This window comes from Ranitomeya variabilis, chromosome 2 (assembly GCF_051348905.1).
Source record: "Ranitomeya variabilis isolate aRanVar5 chromosome 2, aRanVar5.hap1, whole genome shotgun sequence".
Classification (NCBI taxonomy): domain Eukaryota; kingdom Metazoa; phylum Chordata; class Amphibia; order Anura; family Dendrobatidae; genus Ranitomeya; species Ranitomeya variabilis.
The window spans coordinates 536422239-536444767 of record NC_135233.1 but is presented as its reverse complement, the minus strand read 5'-3'; the positions used below and the strand labels follow the sequence as shown (position 1 = coordinate 536444767).

The 22529-nt window shown below is 44.3% G+C and overlaps 1 protein-coding gene across 3 annotated transcripts in view; it reads right to left on the bottom strand.

Moving 5' to 3' along the window:
* Nucleotides 1–22529, bottom strand: part of SPON1 (spondin 1) — a 1148287-nt gene that overhangs the window by 272308 nt on the left and 853450 nt on the right. For all 3 annotated transcript variants that reach the window (XM_077288119.1, XM_077288120.1, XM_077288121.1), the window contains one exon: nucleotides 6319–6501. In XM_077288119.1, coding sequence (XP_077144234.1) covers nucleotides 6319–6501 — 183 coding nt within the window. The remainder of the gene's footprint in view (nucleotides 1–6318; nucleotides 6502–22529) is intronic.

Genomic DNA, 22529 nt, shown 5'->3' with positions numbered 1-22529 from the left:
AGGGTGCTGATGTTGCTAATTGGTCTCCTGCGGCTGTGGAGGCCTTTCAGGAACTTAAGCGCCGGTTTTCTTCTGCTCCTGTGTTGTGTCAACCAGATGTTTCACTTCCTTTTCAGGTTGAGGTTGATGCTTCCGAGATTGGAGCGGGGGCGGTTTTGTCACAGAGAAGTTCCAATGGCTCGGTGATGAAGCCATGTGCATTCTTCTCTAGAAAATTCTCGCCCGCCGAGCGCAATTATGATGTGGGTAATCGGGAGCTTTTGGCCATGAAGTGGGCATTTGAGGAGTGGCGTCATTGGCTTGAGGGTGCTAGACATCGTGTGGTGGTCTTGACTGATCACAAGAATCTCATTTACCTTGAGTCTGCCAGGCATCTGAATCCTAGACAGGCTCGTTGGTCGTTGTTTTTTTCTCGTTTCAATTTTGTGGTTTCATACCTGCCAGGTTCAAAGAATGTGAAGGCAGATGCTCTTTCCAGGAGTTTTGTGCCTGACTCTCCTGGAGACTCTGGGCCTACTGGTATCCTTAGGGATGGGGTAATATTGTCCGCCGTCTCCCCAGACTTGAGACGTGCATTGCAGGAGTTTCAGGTGGATAAACCTGATCGTTGTCCACCAGAAAGACTGTTTGTTCCGGATGATTGGACCAGTAGAGTTATCTCCGAGGACCATTCTTCTGTGTTGGCTGGTCATCCTGGAATATTTGGTACTAGAGACTTGGTGGCAAGGTCTTTTTGGTGGCCTTCCTTGTCAAGGGATGTGCGCACCTTTGTGCAGTCTTGTGAGGTGTGTGCTCGGGCCAAGCCTTGCTGTTCTCGAGCCAGTGGGTTGTTGTTATCCTTGCCCATCCCGAAGAGGCCTTGGACGCACATTTCCATGGATTTTATTTCTGATCTCCCTGTTTCACAGAAAATGTCCGTTATCTGGGTTGTGTGTGACCGCTTTTCTAAGATGGTTCATTTGGTGCCCTTGCCTAAGTTGCCTTCTTCCTCTGAGTTGGTCCCTTTATTTTTTCAGAACGTGGTTCGTTTGCATGGGATTCCGGAGAATATCGTTTCTGACAGGGGATCCCAGTTTGTGTCTAGATTTTGGCGGACGTTTTGTGCTAAGATGGGCATTGATTTGTCTTTCTCGTCTGCATTCCATCCTCAGACGAATGGCCAGACGGAGCGAACTAATCAGACCTTGGAAACTTATTTGAGGTGTTTTGTTTCTGCTGATCAAGATGACTGGGTTGCCTTTTTGCCACTGGCCGAATTTGCCCTAAGTAATCGGGCTAGTTCTGCTACTTTAGTCTCTCCTTTTTTTTGTAATTCGGGGTTTCATCCTCGTTTTTCTTCTGGTCAGGTGGAGTCTTCGGATTGTCCGGGAGTGGACGTGGTGGTGGACAGGCTACATCACATTTGGAATCAGGTGGTGGACAATTTGAAGTTGTCTCAGGAGAAGACTCAGCAGTTTGCTAATCGCCGTCGCCGCGCGGGTCCCCGACTTCTTGTTGGGGACTTGGTGTGGTTGTCTTCTCGTTTTGTCCCTATGAAGGTTTCTTCTCCTAAGTTCAAGCCTCGGTTCATCGGTCCTTATAGGATCTCGGAGATTCTTAACCCTGTATCTTTCCGTTTGGATCTCCCAGCATCGTTTGCTATTCATAATGTGTTCCATCGGTCGTTATTGCGGAGGTATGAGGTGCCCGTTGTTCCTTCGGTTGAGCCTCCTGCTCCGGTGCTGGTGGAGGGAGAATTGGAGTATGTTGTTGAGAAGATCTTGGATTCTCGTTTTTCCAGACGTAAACTCCAGTATTTGGTTAAGTGGAAGGGTTATGGTCAGGAGGATAATTCCTGGGTGGTCGCTTCCGATGTTCATGCTACTGATTTGGTCCGCGCCTTCCATAGAGCTCATCCTGATCGCCCTGGGGGTTCTCGTGAGGGTTCGGTGACCCCTCCTCAAGGGGGGGTACTGTTGTGGATTCTGTTTGTGGGCTCCCTCTGGTGGTTACTGCTGGTACTGGGTGACTTTGGTGGGTTGCGGTCTCTGGGTTCCACCTGTCCATCAGTGGCTGGGTGTTTCCTATTTAGCCTGGCCTTTCTGTCATTTCCTTGCCGGCTATCAATGTATTCAGATGTGCTCAGTTTGGTTCCTGCCTACCTGCTCCCAGATCTTTCAGTATAAGCTAAGTGCTGATTTTCAGTTGTTTGGTTTTTTTTGTCCAGCTTGCTTACTATGTCTCTATGCTAGCTGGTAGCTCTAGTGGACTGAGGTTCTCCCCATGTGCCATGAGTTGGCACATGGGTTCTTGTAATCTCAGGATGGTTTTTTGATTAGGGTTTTTTGCTGACCGCTCAGACCCCTTTTGTATCGTTCTGCTTTCTAGTTTACAGCGGGCCTCTATTTGCTGAAACTATATATATCATCTCTATGTGTGTGCCTTCCTCTCATTTCACCGTCAATACATGTGGGGGGCAACTATACCTTTGGGGTTCATTCCTCTGGAGGCAAGTGAGGTCTTTATTTTCTCTGCAGTGCTAGTTAGCTCTTAGGCTGGTGCGTGGCGTCTAGAACCAACGTAGGCACGCTCCCTGGCTATCTCTAGTTGCGTTTGTCAGGCGTAGGGCAGCGGTCAGCCCAGGTTCCATCACCCTAGAGCTCGTCCGTTATTTATTGGTACTTTGCTTTTCCTGTGCTATCCCTTGCCATTGGGATTCATGACAGGTACCATCAGGTGGAACTGGCCTAATCGCAGATTCAAGTTCAGGGCAATTAATCTTATGTTTTTTCTTTGTAGAAAAGCCCTTCAGTTTTGCACAACAGAAGTAGCAGTCATCACTATGATTTTTGGGGTCATATTTAACTAGTCACAAAGACCATTTGAACAATTTAAGCATATCACATGAGGAGCCCAGCTTTTGTCTTGATCACCAAGTGGACACTTAAAGTACATCTGGTACATCTTTTTAATATCATAAGTGATTGAACGTACTTGGCCTTTTGGTGTAAAAGAACCACACACACAGCAGAATCTGTTTGGATGATTCATACACTGTCAGGACAATTTTCTCCTTTAAATCAGATCAAGCAGTAAAGTTCAGTTCAATGGTGGTGACAAACTAAACAAAAAACTGTGATGAGCTGACCGACTATATATAGATATTTCCCCAGAGTTGACAGAGACAACTTGCATTTAGAACTGATTTTACTGGAGATAATCTGGTAGATAACTATATAAAGTTGTGAGGTAAACGGGTCAGCCTATTCCTTGCAGATGAAAATTTGCAGACAGACAGTTTCTCTGTGTGAGATATTGGCTGCTTTCCTTTTCTCTCTCTGTGGAGACCCTCACTCAGATACACCTCAGTGGCTGAGCTGTTTTCTTCCCTTTGAGGCGACTTGCCCTTCCAGAAATGCAGTGAAAATCCTCTCACAATGATGGCTGCCTTCCCTTCAGTCTCCCTGTGGCAGGGCTCAGATCCCTGTAGAGGTCTGTCTCCTGTCAGAGTCTCACATACCAGTCCTTGCTGCCATCACCATCCTTTTCTGACTGACTCAAATCTTACCGCCTTATAACAGTTAGCTTGGTTGACTGCATTGTCAATTCTCCTTGTCAATACTCCTTCCCATGAAACTCACTAAAACCTTTACTGATGTTGTCCCTGTAAGAAAATTCACAATGACGTAAGACAAGCAGAGAAATGGGAATGACATAGGAAAAACCACAAACATTGAAAATGCAGAAATAATGTAATAACAACCAAAAATACTACTATCTCAGAAACTTTATGTAATAGAGCAAAGCTAGGCATATTTTTGGAATCAGCACATCAAACTTCATAAACAGATACTGTATATTAAGTTTGCTGATGATTTTTTTTGTGTTGACTAGTGATATTTATTTATTTTTCTTTATTTAGGGATTTAAAAAAAATATATATATTTTTACACTTTGTAATTTTTTTTTTAAACTTCTTTACATTGTCCCAGTATGGGACATTACTATATTACATCAGATCGATGATCTGATACTCTGCACTGCAGAATATCAGATCAGGATATGACAGGCAGGGAAGGAGGTATGCCAGTGTCTGCTCCCAGCAGGCGGTCACAAGCCACATTCCCTCCAGGTTCCAGAAGGGATCTACAACAAAAACAGATTTAAAGGGAACCTGTCACCTGAATTTGGCAGGAAAAGTTTTGGGTCATATGGGCGGGGTTTTCGGGTGTTTGATTCACCTTTTCCTTACCCGCTGGCTGCATGCTGGCCGCAATATTGGATTGAAGTTCATTCTCTGTCCTCCGGAGTACACGCCTGCGCAAGGCAAGATTGCCTTGCGCTGGCGTGTACTCCAGAGCAGGGGTGTCAAACTGCATTCCTCGAGGGCCTCAAACCATGCGTGTTTTCAAGATTTCCTTAGCATTGCACAAGGAGCAGGAATCATTATCTGTGCAGGTGGTTAAATTATCACCTGTGCAATACAAGGAAATCCTGAAAACATGACCTGTTTGCGGCCCTCGAGGAATGCAGTTTGACAACCCTGCTCCAGAGGACAGAGAATGAACTTCAATCCAATATTGCAGCCAGCATGCAGCCAGCGGGTAAGGAAAGGGTGAATCAAACACCAGAAAACCACGCCCATATGACCCAAAACTGGTCCCGCTAAATTCAGGTGACAGGTTCCCTTTAAACAGTCGGTACACTGAGGAAAGTCACTGAAACGTTTCTGAATTGTACTACTACTGGATCTTATTAAAATACAGTTGCATCCAACAACCTTAAGTTGAGTGCCAAGTTTCTTTCTTATTACATATACAGGTTTGGGACCCTACTTGAGCACCTAACAGCTGTGCCACGGTTTTCACTATTATAAAGTACTGTATTGAGGGCATCTGAAAAAAATTCTGATTCTGATGTTTGAAAGAAGGCAAGTATAAGGTATCAGACTCATTCAAGGAAGTCACACAGCAATGAGCTTCAGCCAAGTGTTTACATTGTCACATGAGCAAATAGAAGACTTATATCCTTCAATTAACCCCATAGTGACAGAGCCAATTTGAAGCTTAATGACAGGACAATTTTTACAATTCTGACCATTGTAATTTTATGAAGTTACAACTCTGGAATGCTTTAACGAAACCTGCTGATTCTGAGAATGTTTTTTCAAGAGATATTGCACTTCATGTTAGTGATAAAATGTATTCGATATGACTTGCGTTTATATATGAAAAAAAAGAAAACAGAAACAATTTTCAAAGTTTTAATTTTTATGCCCTTAAATCACAGAGATATGTAACACAAAATAGTTAATAAATAACATGTCCCATATGTCTACTTTACACCAGCACAATTTTGGAAACAGATTTTTTTTTGTTAGGAAGTTATAAGGGTTAAAAGTTGACCAGCGATTTCTCATTTTTACAATAAAATTTTCAAAACCATTTTTGTAGGGACCACATCACATCTGAAGTCATTTTGACGGGTGTACATGACAGAAAATATACAAAAGTGACACCATTCTAAAAACTGCACCCCTCAAGGTGCTCAAAACCACATACCTAACCTCAACACACCCCTAACCCAAATCCCAACCCTAACCCCAACACTCCCCTAAACCCAATTCACCCCTAAACATAAACCTAACCACAAACCCAACCCTGACACACCCCTAACCCTAATCCAAACCCTAACCCCAACCCTAGCTTTAGCCCCAACCCTAACTTAACCACTCAGCCATTGGCTCAAATGACAGTGAAATGATCCTTTTTTTCGCTTATGAAATGAACAGTTCAAGAACTGTATTGCTGGTATTTGAAAAAACATTCTTATTCTGATGAATGAATGTATCATATATCAATATCAGATATCAGACTCATAGATCAGACTCATAGATCAGGCTCATAGATCAGGCTCATAGATGAGGCTCATAGATCAGGCTCATAGATCAGACTCATAGATCAGGCTCATAGATCAGGCTCATAGATCAGGCTCATGGATCAGACTCATGGATCAGGATCAGGTATCAAAGTCAGGTATCAGAGTCAGGTATCAGAATCAGTCAGGTGTCTGAGTCAGGTGTCTGAGTCAGGTGTCAGACAGAGTATTTATGAAGTTTGACTTTGATATATGATCATGTCCTAAAATGGACACAGTACAGCTGAAGCATCAACCTGTCAACAAAGAATGAGACAGGGAAGGTAGTACTGGAACAGGGTGAGTGTGAGTATAACAGAGGATGCTATTTTCTTCAGCAGCTGCCCTCTGACCCCCAATTTTATTTTATTTTTTACGCGACTATCCCTTTAACTTTTTGTGTTTATTTAACTTCCAAATTACCATCATCGCTGCATCCTGGACCCATACACGGTTCAAAGTCCTGTGTATCTGGACATGGCACACTGAGATCCAGCTGTGCTTTCAGCATACGTTGTCTCATTCTTTTGCCTTTCTCACAGGTAGCAGAACTACAAGCAGACCAGGGAGACCAGTTGGAATAGATACAAGTCTCTGGGGTGTCATCTAAAAGACAATAACAGAACAATCATTCAGATGACTTTAACGTTTGTATGTTATAGAAAAGTTTCATTTTTTGTGAAAACAAAGTTTGGCAATACCTGATCATCTGGGCCGACGTGACAGTATAATTCAAGTAAGTTCTTAAAGTATATATGTTGCATCAGAATGCATCTGATCAAGGTTATGCCCCAGTAGAAATATAGCAATGCTTTGAATAAGACACATATTTTTTAAGCTATTCAAACAACTTTTTGTAGCTTGCAGTCAAAGGGACTGGACCTTAAACAACATTTAGCACCTATTCCCAGGAAAGGGGATAAATAGGGTTGAGCGAAACGGATCGGACAAATTCAAAAATCGCCGACTTTCGGCAAAGTCGGGTTTCATGAAACCCGACCCGGGTTTAGTGTGGGATCGGCCATGAGGTCGCCGATCTGCGCGCAAAAGTCGCGTTTCATATGACGCTTTCAGTGCCATTTTTCAGCCAATGAAGGAGAACGCAGAGTGTGGGCAGCGTGATGACATAGGTCTCGGTCCCCACCATCTTAGAGAAGGGCATGACAGTGATTGGCTTGCTTTCTGCAGCGTCACAGGGGCTATAAAGGGGCGTGCATGCCGACCGCCATCTTACTTCTGCCGATCTTAGCATAGGGAGAGGTTGCTGCAGCTTCATCAGAAGAAGGGATATAGTTAGGGAGGGAAAATTAACCCCCAAACTGTTTGTGCTGTAGCAATTTCCACTGTCCAACACCACTTTGTTTTTGCAGGGACAGTGGAGGCTATATTTTTGTGCATCAGCTCTTATTAGGCAGCCTTATAAGGCTCCCTGATAGCTGCATTGCTGTTTGCACGCTGCTGTGCAAACCAACTGCTTTTTTAAAAGCAAAAATCCTGTTGCTCCTTTCTGCACAGTTATCTTGTTTATTTGTCCACACTTTTGTGTGCAGCAGTCCTTTTTATTGTTGCCATACTTGTCCTGAGATCATTGTAGGGAGATTGAAATTGTACTACGGTCCTTGTATTTTTTCATATATCTTCCTGCCACTTACATTGTGTTGTTTTATACACTGGGCCTGAGTTTTGGTTCAGTCTCCAAAAAAAAAAAAGTGAGATTCAAATTCTCACAAAGTGGATATACTTCAGTCCTGTTAGTTTGTCGTATGTTAGCCAGCCACTTTCAGCCACTTAGATTGCATTGTTATATACACTGGGCCTGAGTTTTGGTTCAGTCTCCCCCCCAAAAAAGGGAGATATAAATTCTCAACAAGTTTATATACACCTTCTACCTTGTTTTACAGTACCAAATAACGGTTGTTATTTTGGTTAGATTTTCAAAAAAATGAGGAAGTCTGGTGGAAGAGCCCGTGGGCGGTGGTTGCCAGCTGGTACTGACGGTGGTGGTGCACAACCAACGTCGTCGTAATATGAGGGGCCCTGTGCCAGTATCGCCACCCACGAGAGAGTGTTCCCCCCAGCTTGAACAGTGCTCTACCACTTGCAATACTTACCTCTCCCTGCTCCACCACTGTGTAGTCTGTGCTGTTAAATCCTTCAATGGCACTGCCAATACAAATTTGTTGAAATGATAGATGACAGTTAAAATATACAGGGGCCCTGGCCTCCATTTAGACCAGTTAATATTTTGCGCCTACTACCACTGTCTGCTACTCAGTAGAGGAGCACACCCCTGTACCTAGCTATGCCACCTGTTTATTTATGAACAATTTTTTGGCAGACATTTAGCCCACTTCATTATTTGGGCCTACTAACTGTGTCTGCCACTCATTACAGTTTTCCTCCACTGAACAAGGCAATGCCACCTGTTTAGTCCTGTCACCACATTTGAACTGCATTTAGCCTACTTTATTATTTGGACCTATATCTGTGTTTCCTCCTCATCCTGCCCATTGCCCAGCCACTGCTAGATGAGTCTGCTGGTACATTGACCCAGACCACTACATTCCCCTTGCACTCTACACAGCCAGAATCTGACCCTGCAGTTTTCAATGCCTAACTATTATTATAAAGTAAATTAAGATTGACAAGCTTAAGTAATAAGAATTGATGTTTTTGGCATTAAAATGGGCACCGCCGACTTTGATTCCCCATTGACTTGCATTGGGTTTCGTGTTTCAGTCGGCCTCCGACTTTTCACAATAATCGGCCGATTTCACCCGACCCAACTTTTGACAAAATAATAATAATTATAATAATAATAATAATAATTTTATTTATATAGCGCCAACATATTCCGCAGCGCTTTGCAAATTATAGAGGGGACTTGTACAGACAATAGACATTACAGCATAACAGAAATCACAGTTCAAAATAGATACCAGGAAGAATGAGGGCCCTGCTCGCAAGCTTACAAACTATGAGGAAAAGGGGAGACACGAAGGGTGGAAACCCGGCTCGATCCGAGAAAAGTAACAGTGGCTCAACTCTGGTGATAAATGTATGTTAGACAGAGTTCACACATCTGGAGCACTTACTATGTACATATTTAACCAATGCTACATTCTATGGAGGGGCACATTGTTTTCACTTTCATGGTTGCCGGGTTGCCACAGTGTTGCATCCTGTGGAAAGGTGATGGGAAAAATCTCTTTAGAATAATGGATTATCTGTTGCATACCTCCAAATGAAGCAGACTTTTGTAAGTCCACTTCTGAAAAACCTTGTCCCAACTCCCGTCATTCATTGTGGCTAGAAATGTCAGCAGATCCAGCGGGTCAATAACCATGCGTACTGGCTGGCATAGTCATCTAATCTTTAAGGCTAACTTTTTCTGTGAAAGATTGGTGACCCACAACGCTGACAAAACAGCTCAAATTAGGGGCAGACAATAGTATAATTGCACAGCAGGGCTTGGGCTAGAACTTCTAGCTTAAACATTGATCAGTAACTGGTGGATGAGTGACAGGTGTACTATAAGCCTGGTGCACTGACAGCCCTGCCAAATGCAGGCAACTCACATGAAGGAGACCCAACTTGGAGTCCAAACATTTACAAAAATTATTGCTGTACACCACTAAAGTGGCATCAATATCCCCCAAGTAGAAATAGTTTAATTGCGCAGTATTTTGACGGCGGTTATGTGCAGGTAAGTACTGGGAGACTAGGTCACAGATGTATGGAGGAGACAGGTTATGGAAGACTGTATGCCATGGTTAGCGTTTTGAAGATGAGTCTATGCGTAATGGGGAACCAGCGAATGGGGATTCACTGAGAGGAGTGGCCAAGGAATAGCGGGTCATAGGTGGATTAGTCGGGCAGCAGAGTTTAGGATAAATTGGAGCGGTCCAAAACTATTAGAAGGGAGGCCTCACAGCAGGAGGTTGCAGTAGTCATCCACTCCAGCTCGATGTCTTCCTGGAGCATCACAATATTGTATCTTACAGTTATTAGGTTCTTTAGAAGGATGTAGGTCTGGGGATTTATTCTGATAGAATATAGGCTGAACTGGATGGATAAAATGTCATTTTCCGGCCTTGCTAACTATGTTACTAAGTTACTAAGTTCTATGTAGTCGATGCGAGAGATGATGAGTGCATGGACTAGAGTTTTTGCAGATTCTTGATTAAGGAATGTACGGATCCTGGAAATATTTTTGAAGAAGTATAGTCGAGTTAGCGAGCCTGCAGGACACCCTCATCTGCGCCGTGTAGATGAGGGACAGAAAGAGCATGTGCTCCAGTGGATGGCAAGCACTGTATCAAGTGGCCACTCCTCCTCTTCCTCAACCTTAACATCACACTGTACAGTCCTCAGAGAAGGCATCATAATTACCCTTGTTTTCACAACTCTCCAACAGCAAAACTGACTGTGGGGAATCGAAGATGTGTGAGTCTTCAGAGATGTTCACACATTGTACTCAATGGGCATCAGAGATCTGCTCCAAAGACTAACAGACTCAAGATATGGAGGATAGCATCTGCACTGATGACTACATTTTTTTTAAGTTGGATCCAGGGCCGAAATAGGGTCTGAGCAGAATCCAGACCCTCATAACCAGACATTAACCCTCGCATGTGGAGGGAGTCCTTTTGGCGGCCAACCTGACACGCGTGCCTTGCATGACTCACATCCTTAAAACCTGGTGGTACAACAATTTCTTCGCTATTATCCTTGCCTGGATGCACTGCTGCAGAATGCATGGTAGCTGTGTGATCACTTCTGTCATTTGCACCCTGCAGACCATCGACTTGCATCACTACAGAGGTCTTTTGGCCTACTGGTTAACCAATTTTTAAGCGATGTGCTGACATGGTGGAATTCCACTTTGCACATGTTGCAGTGACTGTAGCAGAATCGACGAGCCCTGTTGCAGTATGTCCGTTTCCATAGCCTGGGCCAACGCAAAACGGATGTTGTGCAAATCATGCTTGCGGAGTGAGCACAGATGAAGGACCTCTGCACCCTTCTGCACAATTGTGAAATTGCTGCTAAGATGGTTAGCACGATGACGATGCCCCCATCAGCATCACTATTCCGGTAATCTGCCTGCTGGAGCACACTTGGAATACCCTGCGGGAGGAGGTGTTGGCCCCAGAGGAAGAGATGGAAGCAGAGGAGGATGCAGAAAAGATAACCATATCTCTAAGTTCCAGACTGTCGTCACACAGGCAGGTGCCATGGGAGGGTGGATTACAGCTATCGAGAATGGCTCATAGTACCAGACAAACTGTTATTGAAGGTTCAGGAGCTGAGAACGAGGAGGAAGAGGTGATGGGTGCAACAGTCAGGAGATGAAGAGGATAATGACCCCATCTGTGTTGTCGATGGTTGGCGGAAGGAGACGGAGGAAGCAAGCTTGAGTGTTAAGCCACCAACATACAATGGACTTGGACCACATGGCAGCGCCGACACATGAGCGCTTACTTGCTGCACTATCTGCAACATGATGCCCGTATCCTTAGGAGTATGAATAGTGCTTTCTACTGGGTTGCCACTCTGTTAGATCCACGGTACAAAAGTAAGTTTTGCCAGATGCTTCCCCCCCAAGAAAGGTACGTGCGCATGCTGGAGTATCAAAACATGCTTTCAGACAATTGTAAGAGTAGTATTCCCCGAGACAACAGTGAGGCACACAGTATGCATTGCAGTTATAGACTTCCAACCCCGGGAACGTCGAGTCATCAATGCAAAAACATTAGCAGAAGCAGTGTAAGTGGCAGAAGCAATTACACTGTGTTCCAAATTATTATGCACAAAGAGTTTAGGAGTGATAAGGTTAGAATTTTTTTGTTAGTCATTTAAACTCATTGATGGTGATGTGTGTCAGGGCTCTTTATATCACTGAAAGCAATTGCAGATACCTGTGCAAATTAGTTTGGCAGGTGTGTCCAAATAAAGGGAAGACTACTTAAGAAGGCTGTTCCACATTATTAAGCAGCCTACATTTTTTGCCAAAAGGTGAAAGAAAAAGGATGTGTCGGCTGCTGAGAAGCAACAAATTGTGGAGTATTTAGGTCAAGGCATGACTACAATCAACATTGCCAAGACACTTCATCATGATCATCGCACAATCAAGAAGTATGTAGCTGATCCCCAGCACACACGTGTGTGTGCTGATAAGGAAAAATTGAGAACTCTTTCCAACAGGCAATTGCGTAAGGTTAAAAGAGCAGCTGCAAAAATGCCTTGTCATAGCAGCAGACAAGTTTTTGAAGCTGCTGGTGCCTCCAACATCCAAGAACAACAAGATGCAGGGTCCTTCAGAGGGGCATAAGCCATCCTGTCGACCACTTCTATCCACTGCACACAAGCAGAAATGGCTCCAGTGGGCCAAACGATACATTTAGACTAACTTCCAAACTGTTTTGTTCACCGATGAGTGCCGTGCAACGCTCGATGGTCCAGATGGATGGAGTGGAGGATGGCTGGTTGATGGACACCCCATGAGAACACGGCTAAGGCGCCAACAAGGAGGAGGTGGAGTAATATTTTGGACTGGAATCATGGGGAGAGAGATTGTCGGCCCCTTTATGATCCCTGAAGGGGTAAAGATGAACTCCCTAATCTATGTGGAGTTTCTAAAATAACACTTCCTGCCATGGTTCAAGAGGAAGAACCGTGCTTTCCGCAGCAAGATCATTTTCATGCATGATAATGCACCGTCTCATGCTGCAAATAACACATCTGCATCTCTGGCTGCTATGGGCATAAAAGAGGACAAACTTATGGTGTGCCCACCATCTTCCCCTGGCCTCAACCCCATTGAGAACCTCTGGAGCATCATCAAAAGGAGTGTCTATGATGGCGGAAGGCAGTTCACATCTAAGCAACAGCTCTGGGAGGGTATTCTGTCCACATGCAAAACAATTGAAGCAGAAACCATCCAAAAACTGACAAATTCAATGGACAAGAGAGTTCAGAAGCTTCTTTCGAACAAGGGGTCCTATGTGCAAATGTAACATCACCTAGAATAAAGTTTTCACTTGAAAACTGTTTGATTTCATTTTGTAATAAGCTGATAATGCTTATAACTTCACAATTGACCATCTTTTTGTTCAAAATAAAAAAAAAAGTTGAAAACTCTGCTGTGCATAATAATTTGGAACATGCATTTTGAGTGTTTATTTTTTTTAAAAAAGATACTGTTTTCATAGGCAGTTTGTTCCAAAACATTGCAATTATACTAGAATAGTAGATGACTGGAAAATAACAATGACTGCAATTCAGATAGGTAATTTAGAGAAAATATGAGGAAATATTATTTGCATAATAATTTGGAACACAGTGTACTGTGAGCTAAAACAAAAAGAGATAGAATACACTGGCGCTTTCAGGGTACAATAGGATTGCTAAAGCTGCTGATGTCTAGACAGACTCTGCGCCTAATCTGTCGCGTGTGTAAATAAAGGGTTAATGAGAAAAAAGTCACTGTGCTAAAGCCAAGAGTGTAGTGTGCTAATTATGTGTATACTGCCCCAGCAAGGTTGGGCGGCAGTAGTAGATTAGTATCGGAGGATGGCCACCTGGGCTAGTGGAGATGATAGTTCTTGATAAATGAATATCTCAAACATATAATCATAGGTGGTAAACAGTGGTAGACATAATGCACATGCATTCAATGATACAAAAAAGAGGGAAAAAGCTTACTTTGAGTGCCAATGGAGCGGATTCATTGGTGATGTTGCAGAGCACGCTGGCTGGACTGACCAGCAAAGTCATTGCAGGAACTGCTGTGGAGGGTCTGATGGTGGGATGCCTTGGGAGTGTCCTCCCCTGGTAGTAAGTTCCCCCCATGAACTCCGTATAGCAGCGGTGGTGAACCAATGGAGCGCTCCGGCTGAGAAGCGCTGCCGTGCAGTGGCAGTGTTTGGGGGGGGGGTGAGGTCTGTGTGACGTCACCAGAGCTGGAGGACGGGTGCGCGACAGGGCCAAACTTGCCAATGCCTTTCGAAGGACTTGGTCCTTTGTCAGGGCTGCTGACCCTAGCTGGGACCCGGCCATATATAAGGAGACCTGCTACACTCTGTGTATCACTGCTATTGATTGTTGAAGTGCGCATCTGCATAATGAGTGTACTAAAGAAGGCTGCATAAGAAAAAAAAAATGAAACTGCAGAAGGGAAAGTAATATGACTGTGCATGAGATTACTCCCTGGTGAGCCACTTTGTTTTAGAACGAATCAGACATCTATAAAGTGGGGGATGCTGGTGGGTTATCCACATCCTGAGAATTTTAAGTGGATATGTGGACATAAAATAAAATATGTATTGAATTAAAATATAAATGCTTTATTAATAGTATATAAAACCATTAGTTAAAACATAGTTAAAATACCCGTATGTGTGCAACTGATTTAAATCCTGGAAGGTTAAAATGTATGTATACATGTTATCGGATTAAATCCTAAAAGGATTAAAAAAATGATGAACACATGTTTATTAGATTATAAAATAAATTAATTTAAGAAAAAAATGTTTGGTTTGAATAATAAAATGTGAAGTAAACAAATTCTATTTCAATAATTTCCTTTAAATATTAATTTTACATTTGTTTAAAATTCTCTCTACACTCATAAAAAGGCGTGCAACTCAATTTCATGGTTGAGGCCCCAAGGGGCTAAACAGTTCAGCGTAAAAATCCACTTTGACTCAACCTGTGACATTTGTTTTAGATAGTCGTCGCCCCTTATATTTTTGCGTACAATTTAGATCCCGCAAAAATAAATTCCTTTAGTGGATTTGCTATGATATTCCCTAAGATGTCTAGATAGAGGGTGCCCAATAAAGCCCTTCTCGATATTGTTAAGGTGTTCCTTAACGCGATCCATGAGTTGTTATTTAGTGTGGCTTATATACATTTTATTGCATGGGCACCTCATTAGATAGATTACCCCTGTTGAAAAACAGGAAATGGAATCTTTAATCGTGAATTCCTGAGTTAAATGTGATTTGGTGTGTTTTCTTGAAAGTTGTACGTGTGCAGCATGAACACGTACCACACGGTGTGAAGCCTGGAGATGGCGTGATAGAGGATTTGGTACTGGACCCTTTGGCCATCCAGTGCCTGGGTTCAAAGGCTTCTTGGGGTGCAAATAACTTGATAGCAGGACAGGCCTTGCATTCAATGCAACATTTTTTCAGGAAACCCTCTTGTACCTCTCGTGAAAAGGGTATTGGGGTGCATCGTAATTCTTGGCAGCCCAGCCACTCACTGCTAAGGCAATAACAGCATAGGAGACCCACTGTGTAATAATGGCCCTTTTAGAATATTAATGCCGCCTGATGCCCCTCTAAAAATAGGCTTTGTGACTTTAAGAGTCCCTCCTTCATAAAAGGTGTGTCTGCTTATGTGTCACACACCACATGACCAGCTAGGGTTGTTAAATGCTACAAAGACATTTCCCAGTGAATGCATTTGTATTGGTTGAAAGCAATGTTAAAGTTGAAAAACCGATCAAAAACGCTGCGTGTGAACATAGCCCAAGTGGTGGAGGAACATTTTGGTTTGGGGTTATTTTGCCTTATATACAAGTCATTACCCAAGAAGGGTGTACCTTAACATATTTCTGAGCAAAATCCATTTTGGTTTCGGTTTTGTATGTTTTTTGGTGCACCTGTAAAAAGGGCGTGAAACTCTTGACAATATTGCTTACAGCTGTGACCTAGGAGTCAGAAATGCTTCCAGCGGCGATCCCCATGATGTTCTCGTGTCATCTGAGCAGTGTTTCCATAATTTTCAGATGTTTATAGACTTTAAAAGGATCCCGTGTCTCCCATAGACTTACATCACAGAGTCAGAGGGTACTGAAGACACTTCAGCTGCCAGAACGAGGAGAGGTGAGTATTAGGAGGGACGCCAATGCCAGTGCTGGCAACGGGCTCACCGGACTCACGGACCCCATGCTGTGCCCCCCGTTCACCCAGGGCCACCAGCTCTTACCTGGGTTTGCTGTATGGTACGGTGTTGTGAACTATACTTTTTGGCTCCCTCTTGTGGTCTCTTGTGGTTTGGCACTTGGATTGTCTTTTCCCAGGTTGGTACTCACCTGCTTCGTTAGGCCTGGGGTGTTGCTATTTAAACTTCCTGGATTCTCAGTCCAGTGCCTGGCATCGTTGTAATCAGTTCATTTCTGTTTGCTCCTGTCTTCAGGTCCTGGTTCTTTGCAAGATAAGCTAAGTCCTGCTTTCTTACTTTTGTTTATTTGCATTGTTCTTATTTTTGTCCAGCTTGTACAAAATGTGATTCCTAATATCGCTGGAAGCTCTAGGGGGCTGATATTCTCCCCCCTCACCGTTAGTCGGTTTGGGGGTTCTTGGATATTCAGCGTGGATATTTTGCAGGGTTTTTTGCTGACCATATAAGTCATCTTACTATCTTCTGCTATTTAGTCAGTGGGCCTCTCTTTGCTAAAATCTAGTTCATTCTTACGTTTGTCTTTTCTTCTTGCCTCACCGTTATTATTTGTTGGGGGCTTGTATTTCTTTGGGGTCTTTTCTCTGGAGGCAAGAGAGGTCTTATTTTCCCTGATAGGGTTAGTTAGTTCTCCGGCTGGCGCGAGACGTCTAGGATCAACGTAGGCACGTTCCCCAGCTACTGTTAGTGTTTGTGCTAGGATCAGCTATATGGTCAGCCTAGTTACCACTTCCCTATGAGCTGGTATTTGTTTGCAGACTTTGCTTTAATCTCTGAGATCCCTTGCCATTGGGATCATAACAGTATGGCAGGCCATTAATAGTTAATGCATTGCTGAAGTGGGATTCAAAGAAAAGAAGTTCTGAGTTTTTTCTTTTTTTTTTCCTTTTTTCCTCCCCTTTATCTCTGAGTGGCTTGAAGCTTTGCTGCAGACATGAATGTTCAGACACTGATTACTAGTGTGGATCAGCTTGCTGCATGAGTGCAGGGCATTCAGGATTTTGTTGTTAGCAGTCCTATGTCAGAGCCTAAGATACCTATTCCTGAGCTGTTCTCTGGAGATCGATTTAAATTTAGGAATTTTAGGAATAATTGTAAATTGTTTCTATCTTTGAAACCTCGTTCGTCTGGAGATTCAGCTCAGCAAGTTAAAATTGTTATCTCCTTCTTACGTGGCGACCCTCAGGATTGGGCTTTCTCGTTGGCGCCAGGAGATCCGGCATTGGCGGATGTTGATGCGTTTTTTCTGGCGCTCGGATTGCTTTATGAGGAGCCTAATCTTGAAATTCAGGCAGAAAAAGCTCTACTGGCTATCTCTCAGGGCCAGGATAAAGCTGAGGTGTACTGCCAAAAATTTCGGAAATGGTCCGTGCTTACTCAATGGAATGAATGTGCTCTGGCCGCAAATTTCAGAAATGGTCTTTCTGAAACCATTAAGAATGTGATGGTGGGTTTTCCAATTCCTACAAGTCTGAATGATTCTATGGCGCTGGCTATTCAGATTGATCGGCGTTTGCGGGAGCGCAAATCCGCTAATCCTCTTGCGGTGTTGTCTGAACGGACACCTGTCTCAATGCAATGTGACAGAATCCTGACTAGAACCGAACGACAAAATCATAGACGTCAGAATGGGTTGTGTTTTTACTGTGGTGATTCTACACGTTATATCAGCATGCTCTAAATGCCTAACCAAGGTTGTCAGTCCTGTCACCATTGGTAATTTGCAGCCTAAATTTATTTTGTCTGTGACTTTAATTTGTTCATTGTCTTCCTACCCTGTTATGGCATTTGTGGATTCAGGTGCTGCCCTGAGTCTTATGGACTTTTCGTTTGCCAAGCGCTGTGGTTTTGTTTTGGAGCCTTTAAAAGTTCCTATTCCTCTCAGAGGAATTGATGCTACGCCACTGGCGGAAAATAAACCGCAGTATTGGACACAAGTGACCATGTGCATGACTCCTGAACATCGGGAGGCGATTCGTTTTCTTGTTCTGCATAAAATGAATGATGGGGTCGTTTTAGGTCTGCCATGGTTACAGACCCATAATCCTGTTTTGGATTGGAAGGCTATGTCTGTGTCGAGTTGGGGTTGTCAGGGAATTCATTGCGATTCTCCGCCGGTGTCTATTGCTACTTCTACTCCTTCAGAAGTTCCTGAGTATTTGTGTGACTATCAGGATGTATTCAGTGAGTCCAGGTCCAGTGCTCTTCCTCCTCATAGGGACTGCGACTGCGCTATAGATTTGATTCCTGGCAGTAAATTTCCTAAGGGACGATTATTTAATTTGTCAGTACCCGAGCATGCCGCGATGCGTTCTTATGTCAAGGATTCTTTGGAGAAGGGGCATATTCGTCCATCCTCTTCCCCTCTTGGTGCGGGATTCTTTTTTGTGGCCAAGAAAGACGGGTCTTTGAGACCTTGTATAGACTATCGGCTTCTGAATAAAATCACTGTTAAGTTTCAGTATCCTTTGCCACTATTGTCAGACTTGTTTGCTCGGATTAAGGGTGCCAAGTGGTTCACCAAGATAGATCTTCGTGGTGCGTACAACCTTGTGCGCATTAGGCAGGGAGATGAATGGAAAACTGCATTCAATACGCCCAAAGGTCATTTTGAATACTTGGTGATGCCCTTTGGGCTCTCTAATGCCCCTTCAGTGTTTCAGTCCTTTATGCATGATATCTTCCGGAAGTATCTGGATAAATTTATGATCGTTTATCTGGATGATATTCTGGTTTTTTCTGATGATTGGGATTCTCATGTAAAGCAGGTCAGGATGGGGTTTCAGGTTTTGCGTGATAATGCTTTGTTTGTGAAGGGCTCAAAGTGTCTCTTTGGAGTGCAGAAGGTTTCCTTTTTGGGTTTTATTTTCTCCCCTTCTGCTGTGGAGATGGACCCAGTCAAGGTCCGAGCTATTCATGATTGGACTCAACCCACGTCTGTTAAGAGTCTTCAGAAGTTCTTTGGGTTTGCTAATTTCTACCGTCGCTTTATCGCTAACTTTTCTAGTGTTGTTAAACCTTTGACGCATATGACCAAGAAAGGTTCTGATGTGGCTAATTGGGCTCCTGCAGCCGTGGAGGCCTTCCAGGAGCTGAAGCGCCGGTTTACTTCGGCGCCTGTTTTGTGCCAGCCTGATGTCGCACTTCCCTTTCAGGTTGAAGTGGATGCTTCTGAGATCGGTGCTGGGGCTGTTTTGTCGCAGAGAGGCTCTGGTTGCTCTGTGATGAGACCATGTGCCTTTTTCTCTAGGAAGTTTTCGCCTGCTGAGCGGAACTATGATGTTGGTAATCGGGAGTTGTTGGCCATGAAGTGGGCATTTGAGGAGTGGCATCATTGGCTCGAGGGTGCTAAGCATCGTGTGGTGGTCTTGACTGATCACAAAAATCTGATGTATCTCGAGTCTGCTAAGCGCCTGAATCCTAGACAGGCTCGTTGGTCATTGTTTTTCTCTCGTTTTGACTTTGTGGTCTCGTACCTGCCTGGTTCGAAGAATGTTAAGGCTGATGCTCTTTCTAGGAGCTTTGTGCCTGACTCTCCTGGAGTCTCGGAGCCAGCTGGTATTCTTAAAGAGGGAGTAATCGTGTCGGCCATATCTCCTGATTTGCGACGTGTGTTGCAGAGATTTCAGGCTGGTAGACCTGACTCTTGTCCACCCGACAGACTGTTTGTTCCTGATAAATGGACCAGCAGAGTCATTTCCGAGGTTCATTCCTCGGTGTTGGCAGGGCATCCTGGAATTTTTGGTACCCGAGATTTGGTGGCTAGGTCCTTTTGGTGGCCTTCCTTGTCACGGGATGTGCGGTCATTTGTGCAGTCCTGTGGGACTTGTGCTCGGGCTAAGCCTTGTTGTTCTCGTGCTAGTGGGTTGCTTTTGCCCTTGTCCGTCCCGAAGAGGCCTTGGACACACATTTCCATGGATTCATTTCTGATCTGCCGGTGTCTCAAGGAATGTCTGTCATCTGGGTGGTGTGTGATCGTTTTTCCAAGATGGTCCATTTGGTACCCTTGCCTAAGTTGCCTTCCTCTTCCGATCTGGTTCCTTTGTTTTTTCAGAATGTGGTTCGTTTACACGGCATTCCGGAGAATATCGTGTCCGACAGAGGATCCCAGTTTGTGTCCAGATTCTGGCGATCTTTTTGTGCTAAAATGGGCATTGATTTGTCGTTTTCATCTGCCTTTCATCCTCAGACTAATGGTCAAACGGAGCGAACTAATCAGACACTGGAGGCTTATTTGAGATGTAGTGTTTCTGCGGACCAGGATGATTGGGTGACCTTCTTGCCATTGGCTGAGTTTGCCCTTAATAATCGGGCTAGTTCCGCTACTTTGGTTTCGCCATTCTTCGGCAACTCTGGTTTTCATCCTCGTTTCTCCTCGGGTCATGTTGAGTCTTCTGACTGCCCTGGGGTGGATTCCGTGGAGGATAGGTTGCAGCGGATTTGGAATCATGTGGTGGACAACTTGAAGTTGTCACAGGAGAAGGCTCAGCGTTTTGCCAACCGCCGCCGCGGTGTGGGTCCCTGACTTCGTGTTGGGGAATTGGTTTGGTTGTCTTCTCGGTATTTTCCTCTGAAGGTCTCCTCTCCTAAGTTTAAGCCTCGCTTTATTGGTCCTTATAAAATTTTGGAAGTTCTTAACCCGGTGTCATGATCTCTGCAGGCAGAGATCATAGCAAGCCTATAGAGGGACAAGCTCTCGGAAGATGGAACTATACTGACCATGAACTAAGCCTGCCGCGCAACTAGAAATAGCCAGGTAGCATTTCCTATTTATCGCTAGATGCCCAGCTCTGGCCTAAGACCTAAATAGCTAGCAGAGGGAAATATAAGACCTGGCTCACCTCTAGAGAAATATTCCAAAGAAGACAGTAGCCCCCCACATATAATGACGGTGAGTTCAGATGAAACAACAAACGCAGCAGGAAAATAGTCTTAGCAAATTTGAGGTCCGCTTACTAGATAGCAGAAGACAGATAGTATACTTTCATGGTCAGCAGAAAAACACTAACAAAACACCATCCAGAGATTACCTTAAACTCTGGCATTAACTCATAACGCCAGAGTAGCAATCCCTGATCAACGAGAGCTTTCCAGACACAGTAACAAAACTTCAGCTGTGAACTGGAACAAATAGGCAAAACAAAACATGGACAAAAGTCCAACTTATCTAGTAGTTGTCTAGAAGCAGGAACAAGCACTGAGAGGCATCAGATAACATTGTTGACCGGCAAGAAACCACCAGAGAAATGAGCTTAAATAGCGACACCCACTACTGATGGAACCAGGTGAAACAGGAAAGAGGATGACAAGTCCAATTCCACAAGCGGCCACCGGGGGAGCCCAGAATCCAAATTCACAACAGTACCCCCCCCTCAAGGAGGGGGCACCGAACCCTCACCAGATCCACCAGGGCGACCAGGATGAGCCCTATGGAAGGCACGAACAAGATCAGAAGCATGAACATCAGATGCATTGACCCAAGAATTATCCTCCTGGCCGTAACCCTTCCAGTTGACCAGATACTGGAGTTTCCGTCTGGAAACACGAGAGTCCAAAATTTTCTCCACAACGTACTCCAACTCACCCTCAACCAACACCGGAGCAGGAGGCTCAACTGAAGGTACAACAGGTACCTCATACCTGCGCAATAACGACCGATGAAAAACGTTATGAATGGAAAAGGACGCAGGGAGGTCCAAACGGAAAGAAACAGGATTAAGAATCTCCAATATTCTATAAGGGCCGATGAACCGAGGTTTAAACTTAGGAGAAGAGACCCTCATAGGGACAAAACGAGAAGACAACCACACTAAATCTCCAACACAAAGCCGAGAACCAACACGACGATGACGGTTGGCAAAACGCTGAGTCTTCTCCTGGGACAACTTCAAATTGTCCATAACCTGCCCCCAGATGTGATGCAATCTCTCCACCACCGCATCCACTCCAGGACAATCCGAGGATTCCACCTGACCGGAGGAAAATCGAGGGTGAAACCCCGAATTACAGAAAAACGGGGACACCAAGGTGGAAGAACTGGCCCGATTATTGAGGGCGAACTCTGCCAATGGCAAAAAAGCAACCCAATCATCCTGGTCAGCAGAGACAAAACACCTCAGATATGTCTCAAGGGTCTGATTAGTCCGCTCGGTCTGGCCATTAGTCTGAGGGTGAAAAGCAGATGAAAAAGACAAATCTATGCCCATCCTAGCACAGAATGCCCGCCAAAATCTAGACACAAATTGGGTACCTCTGTCAGAAACAATATTCTCAGGAATACCGTGCAATCGGACAACATTCTGAAAAAACAGAGGAACCAACTCAGAAGAAGAAGGCAACTTGGGCAGAGGAACCAAATGGACCATTTTAGAGAAACGGTCACAAACCACCCAGATGACAGACATCTTCTGGGAAACAGGCAGATCTGAAATAAAATCCATCGAGATGTGTGTCCAAGGCCTCTTAGGAATAGGCAAGGGCAACAGCAGTCCGCTAGCCCGAGAACTACAAGACTTGGCCCGAGCACAAACGTCACATGACTGCACAAAAACTCGCACATCTCGTGACAGGGAAGGCCACCAGAAGGATCTTGCCACCAAATCCCTGGTACCAAAAATTCCGGGATGACCTGCCAATGCAGAAGAATGTACCTCAGAGATGAC